Source organism: Eutrema salsugineum, unplaced genomic scaffold, assembly GCF_000478725.1.
Source record: "Eutrema salsugineum unplaced genomic scaffold, Eutsalg1_0 scaffold_11, whole genome shotgun sequence".
NCBI classification, from domain to species: Eukaryota; Viridiplantae; Streptophyta; class Magnoliopsida; order Brassicales; family Brassicaceae; genus Eutrema; species Eutrema salsugineum.
The window spans coordinates 8,020,443-8,039,436 of NW_006256901.1; the positions used below are offsets into that span (position 1 = coordinate 8,020,443).

The 18,994-nt window shown below is 33.3% G+C and overlaps 2 protein-coding genes across 2 annotated transcripts; one reads left to right on the forward strand and one right to left on the reverse strand.

Annotated features, from left to right (window-relative positions):
• Positions 1–3,958: 3,958 nt before the first annotated feature.
• On the reverse strand, positions 3,959–4,504 carry LOC18026176 (thymocyte nuclear protein 1). Its single transcript, XM_006409582.2, has one exon. The coding sequence runs from the start codon at positions 4,502–4,504 to the stop codon at positions 4,040–4,042; it is 465 nt and encodes a 154-aa protein (XP_006409645.1). The 3' UTR covers positions 3,959–4,039.
• Positions 4,505–13,986: 9,482 nt separating this feature from the next.
• LOC18026300 (inositol-tetrakisphosphate 1-kinase 2) lies at positions 13,987–17,303 on the forward strand. Its single transcript, XM_006409583.2, has 10 exons — positions 13,987–14,596; positions 15,250–15,331; positions 15,459–15,491; positions 15,794–15,914; positions 16,010–16,102; positions 16,264–16,383; positions 16,459–16,635; positions 16,716–16,771; positions 16,861–16,945; positions 17,032–17,303. The coding sequence occupies exons 1-10, from the start codon at positions 14,418–14,420 to the stop codon at positions 17,112–17,114; spliced, it is 1,029 nt and encodes a 342-aa protein (XP_006409646.1). The 5' UTR covers positions 13,987–14,417; the 3' UTR covers positions 17,115–17,303.
• Positions 17,304–18,994: the final 1,691 nt, after the last annotated feature.

The following is an 18,994-nucleotide window of genomic DNA, read 5'->3' on the forward strand; positions in this document are numbered from 1 at the left end:
AAAGCCAGATATGCAGATTGCCGATTTGATGAATCGGTATATCCTAGATTAGGTGGTGAGACAGACAAGCTGGTAAAAGAACTTTCATGGAATCAAACATCCACACAATGGCAAGATCCTCGGACTCTAGAATGTGATTCAGAGGTCCAAAGAATTATACATTTACAAAAACTAGCTAATCAATTGCCAGATTCCTTTGCTGACCCGAACAAAGTTACCAAATCGTACATACCAGCTTGTAATGCACCAGTACGAATAGATGTCCCCTCAAGGAAAAGTCAAGTTGCTACAGAGTCTGACGCACGTAAGAAACGTGGCAGACCACCAGGTTCCAAAGATAAGAATCCCCGGAAATCAAAGAAAGGTGCAATGATTGAAACCGGGATTCAAGAGAACACGGATACAGCCTCAGCTGATACTTACCCTATCGAACCATCTCAAGAGGTTTGGGACGCCAAAACTCAAGGTTCTGAAGGGATTGATAATAATGAGATCTCAATCAATTATATCATATTCGGTTCTCTATGGAACAGAAAAGATGTCGACATCAATGAAACTTTTGCATACAAGGTAACACTTGAGATTGCGCACACGCAAGAGGATCTAGAACCCACGTCTATAATTGAGTGCACTCGTAGATCAGATTGGCTGAAATGGAAAGAAGCCATAAACGTGGAGTTGAATAGTTTAAAGAAACGGAATGTGTTTGGTCCGATCTTAAGGACACCATTCGATGTTAAACCAGTGGGAAACAAATGGGTCTTTGTGCGTAAAAGAAACGAACTCAGCGAAGTCGTTAGATACAAGGCACGCCTTGTAGCACAAGGATTATCACAGAGACCCGGAATCGATTATGAGGAGACTTATTCTCCAGTGGTGGATGCAACTACATTTCGATTCCTCATAAGTCTGGCCATAAGAGAAAACTTAGATTTGCGGTTAATGGATGTTGTAACCGCATATCTTTATGGACCACTGGACAGTGAAATCTATATGAGATTACCAGATGGTATTGAGCTCAAAGATAAGCATGCATCTCGTGATAAACACTGCATTAGGCTGAACAAATCCTTATATGGACTGAAACAAAGCGGACGTATGTGGTATAACCGGTTAAGCGAATATCTCATCAGAGAAGGCTACGAAAACGATCCGATCAGTCCATGCATCTTCATCAGAAAATATCAAAACAAAGGATTTGTAATCATAGCAGTATACGTGGATGACTTGAACATCCTCGGAACATCTGGTGAAATCGCCCAAACAGTTGAATGCTTAAAAGCAGAGTTTGAAATGAAAGACCTAGGCAAAACTAAATTCTGTTTGGGATTACAACTTGAGTACGTCAATGACGGAATCCTTGTGCATCAATTGGCATACACTGAAAAGGTACTCAAGAGATTCAATATGGACCAGGCCCACCCATTGACCAGCCCAATGGTTGTGAGGAGCCTTGGATTGGATAGTGATCCATTCGGTCCAAAGAAGGACGATGAAGAAATCCTCGGTCCTGAAATGCCATACCTCAGTGCCATAGGAGCATTAATGTACTTGGCTAGTCACACTAGACCAGACATCTGCTTTGCCGTGAGCCTCTTAGCTCGCTTTAGTTCGTGTCCAACTCAAAGGCACTGGAACGGTATTAAGCACATCCTTAGATACCTTCAAGGTACTAAGGACTTGGGATTATTTTATTCTAACCATAACAAGGATGGTCTAGTTGGTTTTGCTGATGCAGGATATTTGTCAGATCCGCACTGTGCCCGGTCTCAAACCGGTTATGTTTTCACGCATGGAGGAACAGCCATATCTTGGAGATCCATGAAGCAGACTATTGCCGCTACCTCATCCAACCATGCGGAAATCTTGGCCATCCACGAAGCTAGTAGAGAGTGTGTTTGGTTGCGGTCCATGACTCAGCATATCCGATCAGATTGTGGTATGGACAAAGATAAGGAGCCTACGGTGATGTATGAAGACAATGCAGCTTGTATCGCTCAACTCAAGGACGGCTACATCAAAGGTGACCGGACGAAGCATATTCTGCCCAAATTCTTCTTCACTCATGAGCTGCAGAAGGATGGTCAGGTCAAGGTTCAGCAAGTCCGATCAAGCGAAAATTCAGCCGATCTATTCACTAAATCATTACCGACTTCTACACTCCGGAAGCTCATTCATCAGATAGGAATGCGTAGACTTAGAGATCTACAGTGATGCCTAAACCAGGGGGAGTAATGCGTATTATACTCTTTTTCCTTCACCATGGTTTTTCCCACTGGGTTTTCCTGGTAAGGTTTTAATGAGGCAACGTTCCCCAGCGCATTATAGAGATCCCGGTTTTGTGACAGGCACGGTTACCTTGTCCAAGGGGGAGTGTTATAAACAAATGGACTTCTAGTAACCGGCCCATTAACCATCAGGTTAATGTCTCATGGCCCATTAGGGTTTCTGATACATTAGTTATGTAATGTATATATACACTGCTTGTGGAAATAATAAGATTAGAGTTTTTCCCTTAATATTTAACCTTTTTTTTACATCAAAATAGCACAGTTTCATCAAGTTTTAAGGAAAAAAAAAACTTTTTTAACGAAGAACCAATCATGCACCAACAAACTTATATAAGAAAAAAGATATCAGCGTGCTCTTGCCCTTTTGGCGAGGCAATCCGCACCACCATTGTTACAACTAATATAAGTAATATGAAGAAGAAATTAAAAAAAAAAGTCTTAAGATTCTGAAAATCTGTTCACTTTGTTGCGAAGGTAAGCTACTCTGACGGGTTATTCAGCAACGTAATCAATTCGGTACAGTCCAAGCCCCAAGGCAAATCTAGCCCTGGCGCTGGTAAAAGAAAAAAAAAAAAACTGATATTAGGTATTTCATGGCCCAAAGAAAGATTTTACTTGAGAGTGTAGGTGAGACAAACATCTGCCATAACTTTCGAGACTAACTGAATAATCTTATCTTCCTCCACATTGATCCAATCAGACCCGCTTAAAGTTCCAGAGCCATGCCATGAGCCATCATGTTGACATTCTCGTGATAGAGGAGTGGTATATAAATTGTTAGCAGAAAATTGATGATAGGTCCTTCCTCAGAACTAAGAGATTGTGAACACTAAGAACACAATAAGAACAACACAACACAGCTTTTTTGGCAAAATTTCAGTCTGCTTCATTATCTTAACCATGAAGCCTTTAAATACACCAAGGGAAACAATTGATCCATCCTACAATTGATCCATTCTACAAACATTTGTTGGCCGAAAAAACTAAACTCCATCAAGTTTTCATTAGAAGCTATAAAATATTCAAGAAACTAGTTTTAATAAATTAATTATTTCTATTGCTAGGTGTATATAATAGAGTGACTTTCAAAACGTAAAAATATAGTATTCAACTATTCATGAATATTAAAAATAATAAAATGTAGTGGAATCACTTTTCAAAAAACATGAAGACAAAATATCATGTCTCTACTCTGTACTCTCTGGAGCTTTTGTTTTGTTGGCCTTCTTAAAGGACTTTGACTGATTGTTATTCACCCTGTGTTATGGTCTAGTAGGTGAATGGTGGTATACTTGAATTGATTTGTAGATTATTGCTAAAAATATTTGTATATTTGAATTTTAAAAATATTTGTAAACTACACAATTTTAGCAATATTTTTAATGATCCAGTGACATGATGTTCTTCAAATTTCTAAATCAATAAAAATTCGAATCGTAACCAATAAATCAATAAGACATGATAATTTTCAGTAAACTGGATTAAGGAAATACGAGTTATTTATTATTTTGGATATTTCTATATTTTCTTAGATTAATTTCTCAAAATCATTGTTGCTTGCACACCATATGTTCGATAGAATGCGCCACACAACACAAAACAAAGATGAACATTCATGGCGTGACCACCTTGTTAACATTCATTATAACACTAACACCAAACCGTAATTAACTTAAAATCTATCGCATATACAAAGAAAAATAGATCCAATTCAAAATCAATCTCAAAACCAACCAAAGCAACATAATTCAAGAGTCATCGCTACTTTCACAATCTTCCTTACCATCTCCACAAAACCCATCTCCCAATTTACAAATCCGTGTCCAAGCATCCTCCTCCACCGGAACAACAGACAACCTCGGCTGTCTAAACAAAACAAAACCCTTAATCCCTTCCTCTCCTTTCATCTCTTTTAAATCAACAAATCTCCGCATCTCTCCGACAGCTTTAACATCCACCGCTCCTTCTCCGTTATCATCATCATCGGAGTACCATTCACGCGTCACTTCCACAACGCCCACAACGCATCTCGATTTTGTCCCAGAGTGGTAGAAGAAACAGAGGTCGCCTAAAGTCATGGACTTGAGATTCTTCTGGGCTTGTTTGTTCTTGACGCCGTCCCATTTGCTGATGCCGCCGTTCGCTTCTTGGTCTGACCATGACCACTCGCTTGGCTCTGTTTTCAGTAACCAGTATCGCTTCGTTTTCCCCATCTTTAGATATTTTTCTCTTTCTTGTTTAGAACTTTTTTTTTTCTTTTATAGATTACTAATAATTTATCTTTTATGCTACTTTACGTTTGGGCTTGAACACAGTCAAACACTAAAGCACGAAAAAGGGCGGGAGAAAAAAGAACCAAGGGCAAAGGCGAGCGGTAAAAAGAACCAAGGCTCCGTTCTATTCACATTAACCAAATTTATAATCCATCTTATTTAAACAAACTAATCCATCTTATTTATTGTTTTCGTCTTTTTATTTTTCTGGTTTTTTTTATCTGTATTCTACATTTTCACATTTTTATACTTTGTCATTTTCATTTGGTCTCCTTCCTCATCTTAAATAAATTTTTTTTATATTTTCCAAAATTTCTTTCATCAATTTCATCTTTTTTTCCCTCCATTTTTTAATCTTTTCTTTTCATATTTCTTTCAATCGTCTTTGATTTCTACTTTTTCTTATTTATCCTTTTTGTTTTCTTCGTTTTTTTTTCTTATTTTTTTTCTTTTATTTCAAGTTTTCTTCGTCTTCTTCTTCCGATTTTTTCTATCTTTTATTCTTACTTATCTTGTATATGTATTCTTCCTCTTATACTTCATCTTCATCTTCATCTTCATCATTTTCTTTATTTTTTGGTTTTTTCTCTTTCTCCTGTTTTTCTTACTATTTTTCATCGTCTTTGACTTTTTTTTACCATCATCATTTTTTCCAAATTTTTTCTAAGTTTTTACTCTTTTTCTTTTTTTATAAAAATATTAATTATAAAAAATATGTCAATTAGTTGAGGCATTAACTTTAGTATTAATATTCTTTCTTTTTAAAATAAAAAATAGTTATCATTTTAAACTGCATAAATTAATTAAATCATTAATTTTATTTTTTTTGGCTGATGTGAACACCCTAAATAGAGAGAAAACTCTCCTATTAACTAATAGATTTTTTATTTTGTGAGATATAGAATTCAAAACATGTTGATGACCAAAATACATTGTATTTATTTTTTAGCCATAATTCGAGTACTAAACTACATAAGATACACTAAAACTTATGGGCTAAACTATGGGAGAGAATCAGCAATTTTGGAAGGATACAGTGACACAAAGTGGATATCCAACACCAAAAATTTTAAATCTACAAGTGGATATATCTTTACCCTTGGAGGTGCAACATTATCATGGAAATCTTCTAAACAAATTCTACTGGCCCGATCAACCATGAAGTCTGAATTTCTAGCTTTACATAAAGCTGCACAGGAAACTGAATGGCTCCAAAATTCCTCGGAAGATATTCCAATGTGGGAGAAACCGGTCCCGACAATACATGTACACTGTGATAGTCAATCAGCATCACCCAAGCACTGAATAATCTCTATAATGGTAAATCACGTCATATGAGAAGACGACATAAAACCATTAGCAGCTTGGTCACAACTGGAGTAATCTCAATAGATTACATAAAATCAGCTGATAACCTAGCAGATCCATTTACCAAGAGTCTAGCTGGTGATCAAGTTCTAAGATCATCGAAGGGAATGAGTTTAAAGCCTATGACTTAAGAGGGTGTTTGATGGACACCCCACCTACATGACTGGAGTTCCAAGATTTTAGGTTCAAAAGGAAAAACTAAATCAAACAAAATCTAATGCACTGAAAGACTTATTGTCTTTACCTAATTCCCAAGATGATAAACAGTGCTCACATACAATGCTCATTGTATATCTACAAAGATAAAAATAGCTTTAAATGATAAGAACATAGCTTTGATATATCAGTGGAGTGTTCAAAACACTTTTTAAAACAAAGACTATTGAAAAATCACCTAGTGAGTGTGAAATGAGGTTGTTTCTCGGAGAATAAACATAATAGAGAACTAAATTCTACAAGAAAATGAAACTAGGTTGTACCTGCTGTCTCGGTTTGTCTCGGTTTACATAAAAATCCAGGTAGTTCAAGACATCATGTTTACCTCCTGGCCAAGTAAGCCCGACCGATATTAACATTGAGTGGTTCAAGGTTGAAACACAATACCATCTCAAACACATTGATTTTTTGTTTATACTCTCGAAAGTATATCAAGTCTAGTCAAATCGCGTTTAGTCTAGCCAAGTCTATTTTATCGAGTCAGTCCGGTCTTCGTATGTCTAGAGTTATTACTATTCATGTGGGAGATTATTGGACCAAATTTAATCAAACCTAATGGCTTATTAATTTGGTAAAATGTGAAAAGAAATACTTAAGAGATTATACACTAAGTGGCAAAACTATCTCTGTGAAAAGAAATAATTAAGAGATCATACACTTAGACTGAGAATCAATTTGGTTGTCATTTAGTCAGTCTAAGACTTTTCACTATATCAAGCCTTTTTATCGACTGTTTATTAAATCCATATTATCAAATCAGGTTTTTATCCCAACAATCTTAAACAATTGATATATTTTCAAATACGTAAAAGTATATCATTTGGTTGGTGGTATTTCCTAAGCATTTACATGTGTACTAGGATAGTACTCGTGCTGTGCATGGATTATTGTTATCATTTAGTCCAATATCATAAAGTAGTATAATGACTTAAATAGTATTTAGTAGTTGATGTATTTGAGCATTTTATAGTATTGATATGAATTTTTATTTTTAGTGTATTTTTATTTGAGTTATAAAATTAAATGTGAGATCAAAATAATATAGGAGGATCCATCCCAATCGTCGACTACATTCAAAGGCACCGATCTTGGCTTGAATCTCAATATTATTCCCACACGAATGGGTTCTCTTTCTGTTTCTTCCACTCGAGTTGACGTAGTTGGTGTCTCTAGCCTTGATCAAACTCAATCTGCATTAGAAAAATGTGTGAAATCTTTTTCTACATTGCTTCAGTGCACGCAAATGGCTTTATAGAAGATGCACTACAAGAAAGATCGGGTTTTATGTCGGCAGATATCGACGTAAAATCGACGTAAAACGGCATTTACATCGAATTAGCGACGAATGAAAAATCGTCGTAAAACAATCGTCGTAAACCAGAATTCGTCGTAAAACATATGGAGGCAAACAAACTAATCATAAAAAAATTCAATATTTCCTTAAAAATATAGATTATATAATTCCAAATAAAGAAAAACAATAAAATTATAGTCAACAACCAACATAGAACTTAAGACCAAACAACGTTTCTTTCTTTTCTCTTTTGTGTACATTGATAAATGTCTGGTTAGTTTATACTGCAAATGAAGTGTAAATTAGAGTGTTTCCTTCTCTATTTAACTTCTTGCTCCAACAAAGTAAACTTCTTCCATATCTCATCTAAATCACTAAACTCAAAACCTTTAGATCACAATTCTTAAGCTTAATGGTTAAACAAAAACTTCTAAAAGATAATTAACAAACCAAGCAATATTTAAAGGTAAAAATGTATATCATATTAAGGTTAAGCTTAAGTCCTAAGAAAATGATATGATTGATTTCATTTTGTCGAGGAACATGTAGATGCGTAAAGACATATTCCTCATCTAGTCATTTCTGTTTTAATATATAGTGATTCGTCAACATAAATTCAAATTTCTGAATGTCATTTTTACCATACTATTTTTCCTTTATTAAATTTCAATATTCCGTTATTAGATTAAAATATTTATTTTAGTTCGAATATATAATAGATAAAAAATATTGTAAAGTCATATTCTCTACAACATTTTCCTAAAAATATATTAACAGCATAAAATTAAAGTTTATATGAAACACTTCTCTAATAGAGTGAGTAACTTCTAGCTGAGAATAATTGTATAAGTCATATATCATCAAAAACTTTTGAATCAAGCGCAAGCTAATGAGTTAAAGTCTTACCGGTAGGGTGAGTATTCATTGGATACATAAAAAAATAACTCAACTATTATCATCTGTATACTGGTTATACAAAAAATTAACCTCGAATTTCTCTTATCAATTTTTCATTTGTAATTTCATATTTAAAATGTTCTTTTGTCACCATCTTTATCATTTTTCTGTGTGAAACTTTGAAAAACATTCTTTTATTTTAAAAGTAAAACATTAAAGATCTTTAGTTTACTTTGAAATTCTAAAGTTCTAATATATCCAATCAAAAGTTATACACTTTTAAAAGTCTAAAAAAATACATAAATTTTGTACAATCTAACTTCGCATTTTTGTGCATGAGATGTTTTTATTTTATAAAAGCCAACTAAATTAGACCTTTTAGAAAAATGAAAAAGAATGTTTTATAAAAAGAAATGAAAAATCAAAACTCCATTAATAGAGAGAGACCAATCTTCAATATTCCAGCTCAATCCACCAATAACTATAAAAACATTTAAATAGTAAAATAAAACCTTAAAGCAAGTGAAGAAAATGAAACAAAGTCAGATGGTTTTATTTCTTAACTTTTGCAATAACAATTGTTTTGCATTTATAGGACAATACAATCAAGAAGGGAATTAATAAGTGTCCTACTTGCAGAAGCATCAATATTGCTCAATAATAATTCGTTAGTTGCTTCATGTGAGATGCTCAAATTTTGTTGGAAGAGAGAACTGACAAGACTGAATCTTCGATGGGCTTGGAGTTGCACATTTCCAATTTGACTTCTTTTTCAGTTGGGTTTCATAAATAGTTTTGACTTAATAGTAAAGTTCATCTCTAGCAATGACATTAGAATATTCTAAAACAAAATACAAAAAAAATTGATCATAACGTTTAGATAAAACATATGGAATAAGAAGAAAAATATCAATTACCTGGAAAACTTTACCACATGTAAGACTACAATAACAAACATTAATAATCGATAAATTTAGAATTAGAAGACAAAACAATTTGCATTTTAGCAAAAAATAGTTTGTTTTTGTCTGTTTTAGAGAAATTCAAACAGCACATTATCAAAATAGTTTAGAAATGTACAAAAATGATCTCTAAAACACATAAATGCTTACAAATTCAGTGTAATGGAAGATTTGACTTACATAAGGCATAAATTATAATTGGACTTACTCCTGTCCGATATACAAGTTCAATCATTTTTAACTCCACTTTAGAGAATTTAAATATAGAAGAATAAACTATGAGCTACTGAGATATCAAAACATTATTTTTACAGTAAAATAATTAAAGAGAATAATCCTATGAGCAAATCAAAGGAAGTTAATTAAGAATTCCACAAAACTCAAAACATTATAAATGTTGAAATTTTTTTTCTCTTTTGAACAAATGTATAATGTGAAGACATATGCCACATATGGTTTTCTTTCTCGTTGCACTAACATTATATTCGACCTCTGTGTAAAAACACACTGATTCTAGAAGAAAAATAACTGAAAAACAAAAATATCAAATGGATTAAAATTTTTAAACACGCAAAAAAAGAAGGTAAAATAGAAACAATGAGAATGAAAAAAACCAATAAACTACTTATATAGGCTTATAATATAGAGGCTTAGATTTAATAAATAAATATAAATTCAAATCAAATAAATGGAAAACATAATATTATAAATGAAGATAGATAAATACAAAATATTGAATGTAGTTATTATTTACCAAAACCATAGCACAAAAATATTAACAAAAACTAAAATCATAAATATTTTCCTATTTTTCGAGTTATAATAATACCTGGTTGATTGTTTTAGATAGAAATTCAGAATAAAAAAAAAATGATTGAGATGTAAACAACCATATTTGGTAATAACTAAACATGTTAAGATAGATTAAGGTAATTTCGATTAATTTAGTTCGCAATAATATATTTATTCGAATAATTTTTTTATCATAATAAACATATACTCTGAAATTGTAGAATTCTTCAAAAAATATCATTGGTATTTTAGGTAAGTTTTTTGAAAAGTTTCCATGTTTTGCAGATATACCAATTAATAAAACTTGAATCAAAAGTTTAAAGAGTATATACCCTGCATACTAACTACGATGGTATAATTGTTTTTATTCAAATTTGTATGTACTTTAAAATACACTATTAATCATGAAAAGTTACCAGTGTTCCTTCCACTTTTTTTTCTGGTGTATCAATAAAAAAGGGTGTCACCAATGAATATCTTCGCGGTGGTGAGGCAACCACATCTCATATAGTTGTAATCTGTTGACATATCAAAAAAAAAAAATCTTACTCATGATTTGTTTGTTTATGAAGCAACAAAATTATTCATATTATTTAAGATTATAGTTAGATAAATCGAACAAAAAGATTAACATTTTCATGATAGAGATGGTGAAAAAGCAGGATCTAATACGCCTGGCTTCCATCTAATGATTAAATCATGTTAAAGTCACAAAAATAGGGAAGAAATAATTTAACCTATAAAAGAAAGTTTTGTCATAAAACTTGAAAAAAAACTTACATATTCATGGAATAATACAGATTATTTTGATTTATCAAGACTCTATTGTCTCATATGCTGAGTATATCAACACCGAGTCGTCAATCATACCTACATAGAATCAAATACCTACATAAGAAAATATGTAAAGAGAAAAGAATGATGAGAATGACACCGGTAAAATGTAGATTTATAGAGAAGGAAGCGTACATGAGAAGGTGTTCAATTTAAAAAAATAAAATCAAAATATTTATTGATTAATATTGTTCAAATATATTGTTCAAATATTTCAAAATTAATTAGCAGTGAGATTGATGGCTACATATAAGGAAACAAAGTAATTTAGGATATATTATTCTTCGCCATAAATAGTTTTTTGAACAAAATCTCATTCATTTTTGAAAGAAGTAATCATAACTAACCAAAACTGAATAAATTTTGATTTTTTTTCTATATAATCTCGAGTAATTTAAGGCTAAAACTTAGGAAATAATATAATATTTAGATAACTGATACCAGAAATAATATTTGGAAACAAATAATTTAAAATAAAATATTGTATCCCTCAGTTATAGCAAATCGCCATTTTTGATAAGATTCTTGATTTATGAATTTATTAACTTAATCGCAAATGACACTACGGATTGCAGAAACGGAAGCCAAACTTTGGGAAGAAGCCCAACAGAGCGAATCGATACCCCAACTGCAAATGGCATACAACCCTTCTATCACCTCTCGCTATGAGGGGGGGTGGTGCTATGTAGATGGGTCTTGGAAAGACACGGACAAAGCGACTGGCCTTGGATGGTACTATTTTAAAAATGGAATGGAGGAGAAAATACTAGGAGCAAGGAATGTACGACGAAGCTTATCACCACTACATGCTGAACTAGAAGCACTTATCTGGGCTATGCTATGCATGACTGCAAACCAGAAGACGGAGGTAGCTTTTCGCAACAGACTGTTCTGAATTGGTGACGATGGTGTCGACACCAGAAGAATGGCCAGCTTTTGATTTACATCTAGAGGAGTTTGTGAAGAGTAAGGAGGCTTTCACCTTTTTTTCAATATCACACATTCCGCGCGCAAAGAATATTAAGGCAGACAACTTAGCACGAAATGCACGAGTCTACCCACATGATGTTATGTATGTTAACTCGGTACCTCCGGTTTGGAGTTCTGAACCGTTCTAGGTATCTAGGCTGTTGACAAAAAAAAAAAATGTATTAACTTAATTAAAAATAGATGATCCCTCCATTATAGCAAACAAATCGCCATTATAGTTTTTTGTTAGATAACTAGGTGAATACCCGCACGTTACGTGCGGGTTTTTCTTTTCAAAATTTTCAAACTTATTTGTTAATATTGTATTCTAAAAAATTATAAAATATTAATACATATTGAATATTATTTAATAATTTAAAGTTATATTAAGATTAATAAATATCATTCAATATTTTTAATTAGTTATAACATAAATTTTTGTTTAACATTTACAGAAATATTAATTGATAGTCAATTAATTAAAAAAATAAAATTAATATAATCATCATTTTATTTGTTACTTGTCAGTATTTTATTATAAATCATTTTAAAAAATTACTTTAAAATACATCTTGAATATTATTAAGTAATCTAAATATTATTAAGTAATCTACAATTATATAAAAATTAAATACATATCTATCAATATTTTTAATTAGTTATAACATAAATTTTTGTTTAACATTTACAGAAATATTAATTGATAGTCAATTAATTAAAAAAATAAAATTAATATAATCATCATTTTATTTGTTACTTGTCAGTATTTTATTATAAATCATTTTAAAAAATTACTTTAAAATACATCTTGAATATTATTAAGTAATCTAAATATTATTAAGTAATCTACAATTATATAAAAATTAAATACATATCTATCAATATTTTTAATTAGTTATAACATAAATTTTTGTTTAACATCTTTAATTAAGAGTCAATTAATAAAACAAACTTTTCATATTTTTTAAGTGTTTTAAAAATTAATATTAAAATTTATTAATTAAAATTTAAAGACAGATGTCAACCTATCACATGCTGATGTGTCAATCATATAGAGAAAGTTGAGCAATTTTTATATATAAGATGTTGTTGTTAAATGTACTCAATTTTCTATTTCTCTTTCTAATAAATCAAAATTAATAGATATGTTAGATTAATAATTACTTTATTTTAGAGTTTTGTACTTTTGTTTATCTAAGAAACTAATTCAAATTCAAATAATAATGGAATAAAAACAAATAAATTCAAATACTAAAAAAATAATTACTGGAATGACGTTTTTTAGGGAAAAAAATAAATGATAGGTTAATATAGGTTTATATTTATTTTTAAATTTAATATAAAGTACGTACCTATCTATAAATGTTTAAATTATGCAAATGGTTCTCCAACAAAAAAGTTTTTTTATGATTTGAATTTAATTGATTTGGAGGAATATTCTGGTATATTTTATTATAATTTAAAAAATAAAAATAAAGAATAAAATATTACACAAATAATTGTACGAATTAGCTAAATAAGGAAAACAAAATATAGAATATAATATTTTTTTTAATTAGAAAATGCTGAGAAAAATTGTGGGAGCGATACCTCAGAAAAATAGACTCTAAATTCTAATTGTTTAATGTATAGAAGATTTTGAAAAAAAATTAATAAATTAAACATAGTAATCGTTTGTCATATTTTGATTTTTTACATTCGATTGCATTGAAATTTAAATTATTATGTACCTTTTTGTGTTATAAATTAAGTAGATGCGATTAAAATGATGAATTTTAAAATAAAAATAAAAAGAATATAATTGAATTAAATAAGGAAAATACATAAAGAATAAGTAATTAAGAATTTAAAATGTAATTGGCCGAGGGAGCTAAATAAAGAAAAAGAATTAGGTGGAATAGAATGAATTATTTAAATAAAAAAGGCTTAGAAAAATTGTGGAAGCGACACCTCAGCAATATGGCCTCTAAATTCTTCCTATTTAATGTATACAGGATTTCACTTTTATTTAGTAAGCTCGTGCCATTTGACAAATAAAATAAAAAAAGTTTGAGCCAGGTGGGAAATAAAAGGCCCAGCAGTATCAGTGGGTAGCCGAAGAGAGTTGCAGAGAACCCAAAAAAAAAAAAATCTCCCGGTATCAAAAGGTTCTAAACCTTCATAACGAAACCATTTTCACCTAAAATCTCTCCTTCTCTCTATAAATATTTGCTTCCGATTAGAAATTAGAAACCCTTTCTTCTCTTCAATTTCGGATTTGACTCATCGTTATATCTCAGTCTCCCTCTCCCCTTCTTCCCTGATTCTTCGTCTCCGAGACTCCGATTTGATACTCGATATCATCTTTCTCTCTTGTTATCGTTCGCTATTTTGCTTCCGGCGAAGAAGCAGTTCCCCAAATTTACCCGTTGCGTTTATTAACGGAGAAAGAAAGAATCTTTTGAGGAATCTTTTTGTGGGTATTAGCGAAATTGATTTGGGGAGATTGAGTCGGGTGTTTGGGGATTTGAAGAAATTAGGTATGAGAGTGGAAGGGGATAACATGGTGCCTCGAGGAAATGAAACAGACGACGAAGTGGTTCTTGATACGACGTCGTTTGAACAAGCTCAGCAGCGGCAGAAGCAACTTGTTATTGGGTATGCACTGACGACTAAGAAGAAGAAGAGTTTCTTGCAACCCAAGCTTGAAGTTCTTGCTAGGTACGAAGCTAAAAGCCATTTCTTGATTTCATCTTTCTCTGCACTCGAAGAATTGTGTAACACTCAGTGGGAACTATCGTTACTTTGATTTATGTCATGTGTCATTTTACATTTTGATTGTTCTTTTAAAAGAATTTTCCGAGTTTTGGCATTTTTCCCTGATTGTTGTTGTTCATGTGTATGGTCAGTTTGGTAGATTGTAGTGGATGTCACTGTTTCTGTATTTGGTTTGATTGCCATTTGCCATGTTTTATCCATAATCGAGTGTTTGTGGCATTAGGAATCTCTTGTTTCTGTGGGAATATTCCTTTATATAAATCCTTTAGGTTCCACTTGGAAGGTCAAAATGTCTTTCAGGGTTTGACTTATGATTTAAAAACTAAATATTTTTGTGTCTCTTACTTTTTCTTTTGGATATCTTCTTAGCTACTTGTGTAGACTAGTCAAAACAGTACACAGTTCTCTTTAAAATAGTAGATGTTTTTAGTTATAAACCTCTTAAAAGAAAGATCTGGCAATAGTGTTTAATTTGCTGATCAAAAGGGATTAAGAGATGTTGTTTTTCTTTAATTGTTAGCTTTCTTATTCTGTCGTTCTTTTCCTGCAGCATTTTAAAGAAGAAGCTGACTTTTAGCTATTATTCTTATTTATAGGCAAAAAGGCATTTCCTTTGTTTCCATTGACCAGGAAAAACCACTCTCGGAACAAGGTCCATTTGATGTCGTTCTGCATAAGGTTTGTGTGGCACAATAAGCAAATTTACATTAGCTCAGTGTTTCATACTCGGGGGTTTTGTCCTTCAGTTGTTGGAAAGTTTAGTTTCTCATGAGATTTAATCGATTATATGATTGTTTGCTTGCAGCTACTGGGAAACGCGTGGCACGAGGTTATTGAGGTTCGACAACATGTCTGCCTATCCTGTAATATTTTTCTCGTTCATGGAACTACTGATGCTAGTTTGAATCCATTCATGTGATTCTTACAACTATGGTATCAGTCAATTTACCAATTAGAAATGGCAACTTGGAAATGTACAGCAACTTGGTTCTGACCTTGTTCGTTTATTCAATTAAAGTAGGATAAGTGTTGAATAAATGAGTGATAACTGAGACATCATGTTTACACAGTACCATCAAATCCTCTGTTCCATAACTTACAAAAGCAGCTTATGTTTGCGTCTCTTATGTGTGCTTGTAGGATTACCAGCAAAAACATCCAGAAGTGACCGTGCTTGATCCTCCAGGTGCAATCCAGCGTATATATAATCGACAATCAATGCTCCAGGGTATTGCAGATTTAAATCTTGCAGAATGCGATGGTACCTTTTATTTAACAGTTGCAATCCTTGTTTATTCTTTAGAGTAGGATACTCTTAAACGTTTTTCACGAAATGATGTTATGTTTCCTTTGTAGGCATGATATGTGTTCCAAAACAAATGGTTGTCTTAAAAGATACAACATCTAGTGCTAACGAAGTTGAAGAAGCTGGTTTAAAATTTCCACTAGGTATATATATTCAGATATAAAGTTTTAATTCTGAAACATCTTCCCCTCCAATGGCTACTATGAAATCTTTGGAACTCAGCTCTCTTATTTATTATTTGGATGCTTATGTTTGTATATGCTTACAGTTGATTAAAAAATTCTTTTGTTTACTACTTGTCCAGTTGCAAAGCCACTTTTGGTCGATGGAACTGCAAAGTCACATCAGTTGTTCTTAGCCTATGACCGTCTCTCGCTTGCAGAACTTGAACCCCCTTTGGTTCTTCAAGAATTTGTAAATCATGGTATCGGATTTACTTACACTTGTGATATATCTCTTGAATCTGTAACGCGGCCTTGACACACTTGTATGCTTGAAGGTGGAGTTCTCTTCAAGGTTTTTGTTGTTGGTGATGTGATAAGGGTGGTCCGACGATTCTCTCTGCCAAATGTAAGCAACATTGAAAAATCAAAAGTTGCTGGTGTATTTCAATTCCCAAGGGTATCATCTGCTGCAGCTTCAGTTGACAAATCAGACTTGGACCCTCGTGTTGCTGGTTAGGATGTCTACCTTTCCACTTTATAATTAGACTTATTGCATTGGACTTGTGTGCTTATGTGTTAATTGTTGCTGCAGAGCTACCTCCAAATCCATTGCTCGAAGGGCTTGTGAGAGAATTAAGAAGCCGATTGGTATGAATCAAATGCTTTGTATAAATGGATAGAAACTATAGCTGTTTCCCATTGTAAGCGTCTGATTTGTGTTGTGTTGCTGCTCGTAGGGACTTAGATTGTTCAACATAGACATTATCAGAGAACATGGGAGCAAAGATGTGTTTTATGTCATTGACATCAACTATTTTCCTGGCAAGTTTCTTTACTTCTTATGAAAACTCTCTGTGGTGGCTCCATCAGATAATGTCAATGTTATTGATTTGCGGATTCAATTGTAGGGTACGGGAAGATGCCGGATTACGAGCAGGTTTTCATCGATTTCTTCCTGAGTCTGGCGCAAGCGAAGCTTAACAAGAGATAGTATGTGAAAAATGGAATAAAAATGTGAAGGAGGTTGAAAGTTATTAAAACTCGTTGCGTTCTGCAATATTGTGTTATGTACAGAAAATAGCTTTTCCATGTTGCTAGCAGTAGCACATAAACAAGTTTTGATTAGTGATCACATACATCTGTGTATCTTTCTCCATCTGTTCTTCAAAATTGATTTTGACAATTTGAGAATTTAGGGATTAGAGTTAATAAATATAAAATTTAAGAAATTAGAATTAATTCTCAATCCTAAAACTCTAATCCCTAAATTCTAAACTTTAATTCATTAAGCTTTTTAAAAATATTAATATTTTTTTTTCCTCTACCCAACTATGACAATCACATTTGGCCTATCATAGAAGTGGTTTGTGGACTATCTTCGACCGGCTCGGTATGATCAATTTGGGAAAAAATAACTCTTCTTGTTCGAGCTCCTTTTGCAAGACTATCTGCCCGGATATTTTGAATTCGCAGAATATGCGATAAAGTGAACTCTAAGAAGCTCTCGTGAAGTATACGGAAGAATACCAACTCTGTCATAAAAGACGGCCAATCTGCTGGTGATTCACACATACTCACAAGGTCCGAACAATCAGTTTGAAAATGCACTGAATACATATGTCTTTCTCTCAAGCATGACATATCCCATAAAAGGTAATCCATCTCGGCGTGAAGAGTCGAGAGGCTTCTACGACATCCTTGTAGTCCAAAAATCTCATTCCCTCTGCCATCCTCAAAACTCCACCCAAGGCCGCTAACATGTCCGTGATTGATCCAAGAAGCATCAATCCGGCATATAGGGATCTGCGGTACCTCCGGTAGCAATATCGGGGTCGGAAGGGAGGCCAACGCCTCAATGTGAGCGTCATCGTCGTCTTCAGGATGGTTTGCTAATCTCCAACTTTCCGCTTCCCTCTTTGCGTGGATCAAGGTGTCTTCAGGGGAAATTTCTTTCCCGTTGAAGATTTTCTCGTTCCTTGCTTTCCAAATAAACCATAGGATCCAAGGATATACATCCTTTTGAGGATCTGTCATGCCTTGCTCTTTTGTTTTCCAAAAGAGAAAACTCATATTTTGATAAATAGAGGTACTCAGGAAGACACCCGGAAGGGACGGAAAATCTGATAACGCCCAGACTTGTAAGGCCGGGAGACATAAAAACAGTAGATGGTTTATAGACTCCTCAGGATCCCCACAGCGAGGGCAGCGTTTTTCTGAGCCCATATGTCGGTATGTGAGGTTCTGGCATGTAGCAACGCACCCTGATAAAGATTGCCATATATAGTGTTTCATCTTTCCAGGTAACAGACTTTCCAAACATGTCGTTGGAGGGCCGTGATACTCGGCTCCCTCATCGCTCCAGCTTCCCGTTCTAGCTTCGTCCTTCGAATCAGATCATATCCCGACTTAACTGAATAAAGTCCCGATTTGGAATGATTCCATGCATATCCATCCAAGGTACGGGTACGGCTAGGTCTCAACCCGAGGATAAGGGAGACATCCTCAGGTTGGAAAAATTCTCTAAGTAGGGGAACATCCCATTGCTTTGTATCTTGATGGATGAAGGAATATACCAAAATTCCCGGATCCTGGAATCCGATCTGCGGGGCGGCTCTTGGTGGCCGAGCTTTAAGATCCGGGATCCACAATTTGCTCCAAACTCTCGTATTTAGGCCCGATCCAATCGTCTTCCTCAAGCCCATCTTCAGGAACGGTTTTGCGGCCATTATACTCCGCCACCCATAGGATGGTAAGTAGACGTTTCGTTCCTCTAGAGGATCGGATTGTCTATAGTATCTACCTCTTAAAACTCGAGCCAAGAGGGATGAAGGGTACTGAATAAGTCGCCATAGCTGTTTAGCTAGAAAGACT

Bases quoted from the DNA above. Each gene is read 5' to 3' on its own strand.
- LOC18026176 (XM_006409582.2), bottom strand. From the start codon at position 4,504: ATGGGGAAAACGAAGCGATACTGGTTACTGAAAACAGAGCCAAGCGAG.
- LOC18026300 (XM_006409583.2), top strand. From the start codon at position 14,418: ATGAGAGTGGAAGGGGATAACATGGTGCCTCGAGGAAATGAAACAGAC. The intron at 15,332-15,458 runs GTTTGTGTGGCA...GTTTGCTTGCAG, and splicing joins TTGATGTCGTTCTGCATAAG to CTACTGGGAAACGCGTGGCA. The intron at 16,946-17,031 runs GCAAGTTTCTTT...ATTCAATTGTAG, and splicing joins TGACATCAACTATTTTCCTG to GGTACGGGAAGATGCCGGAT.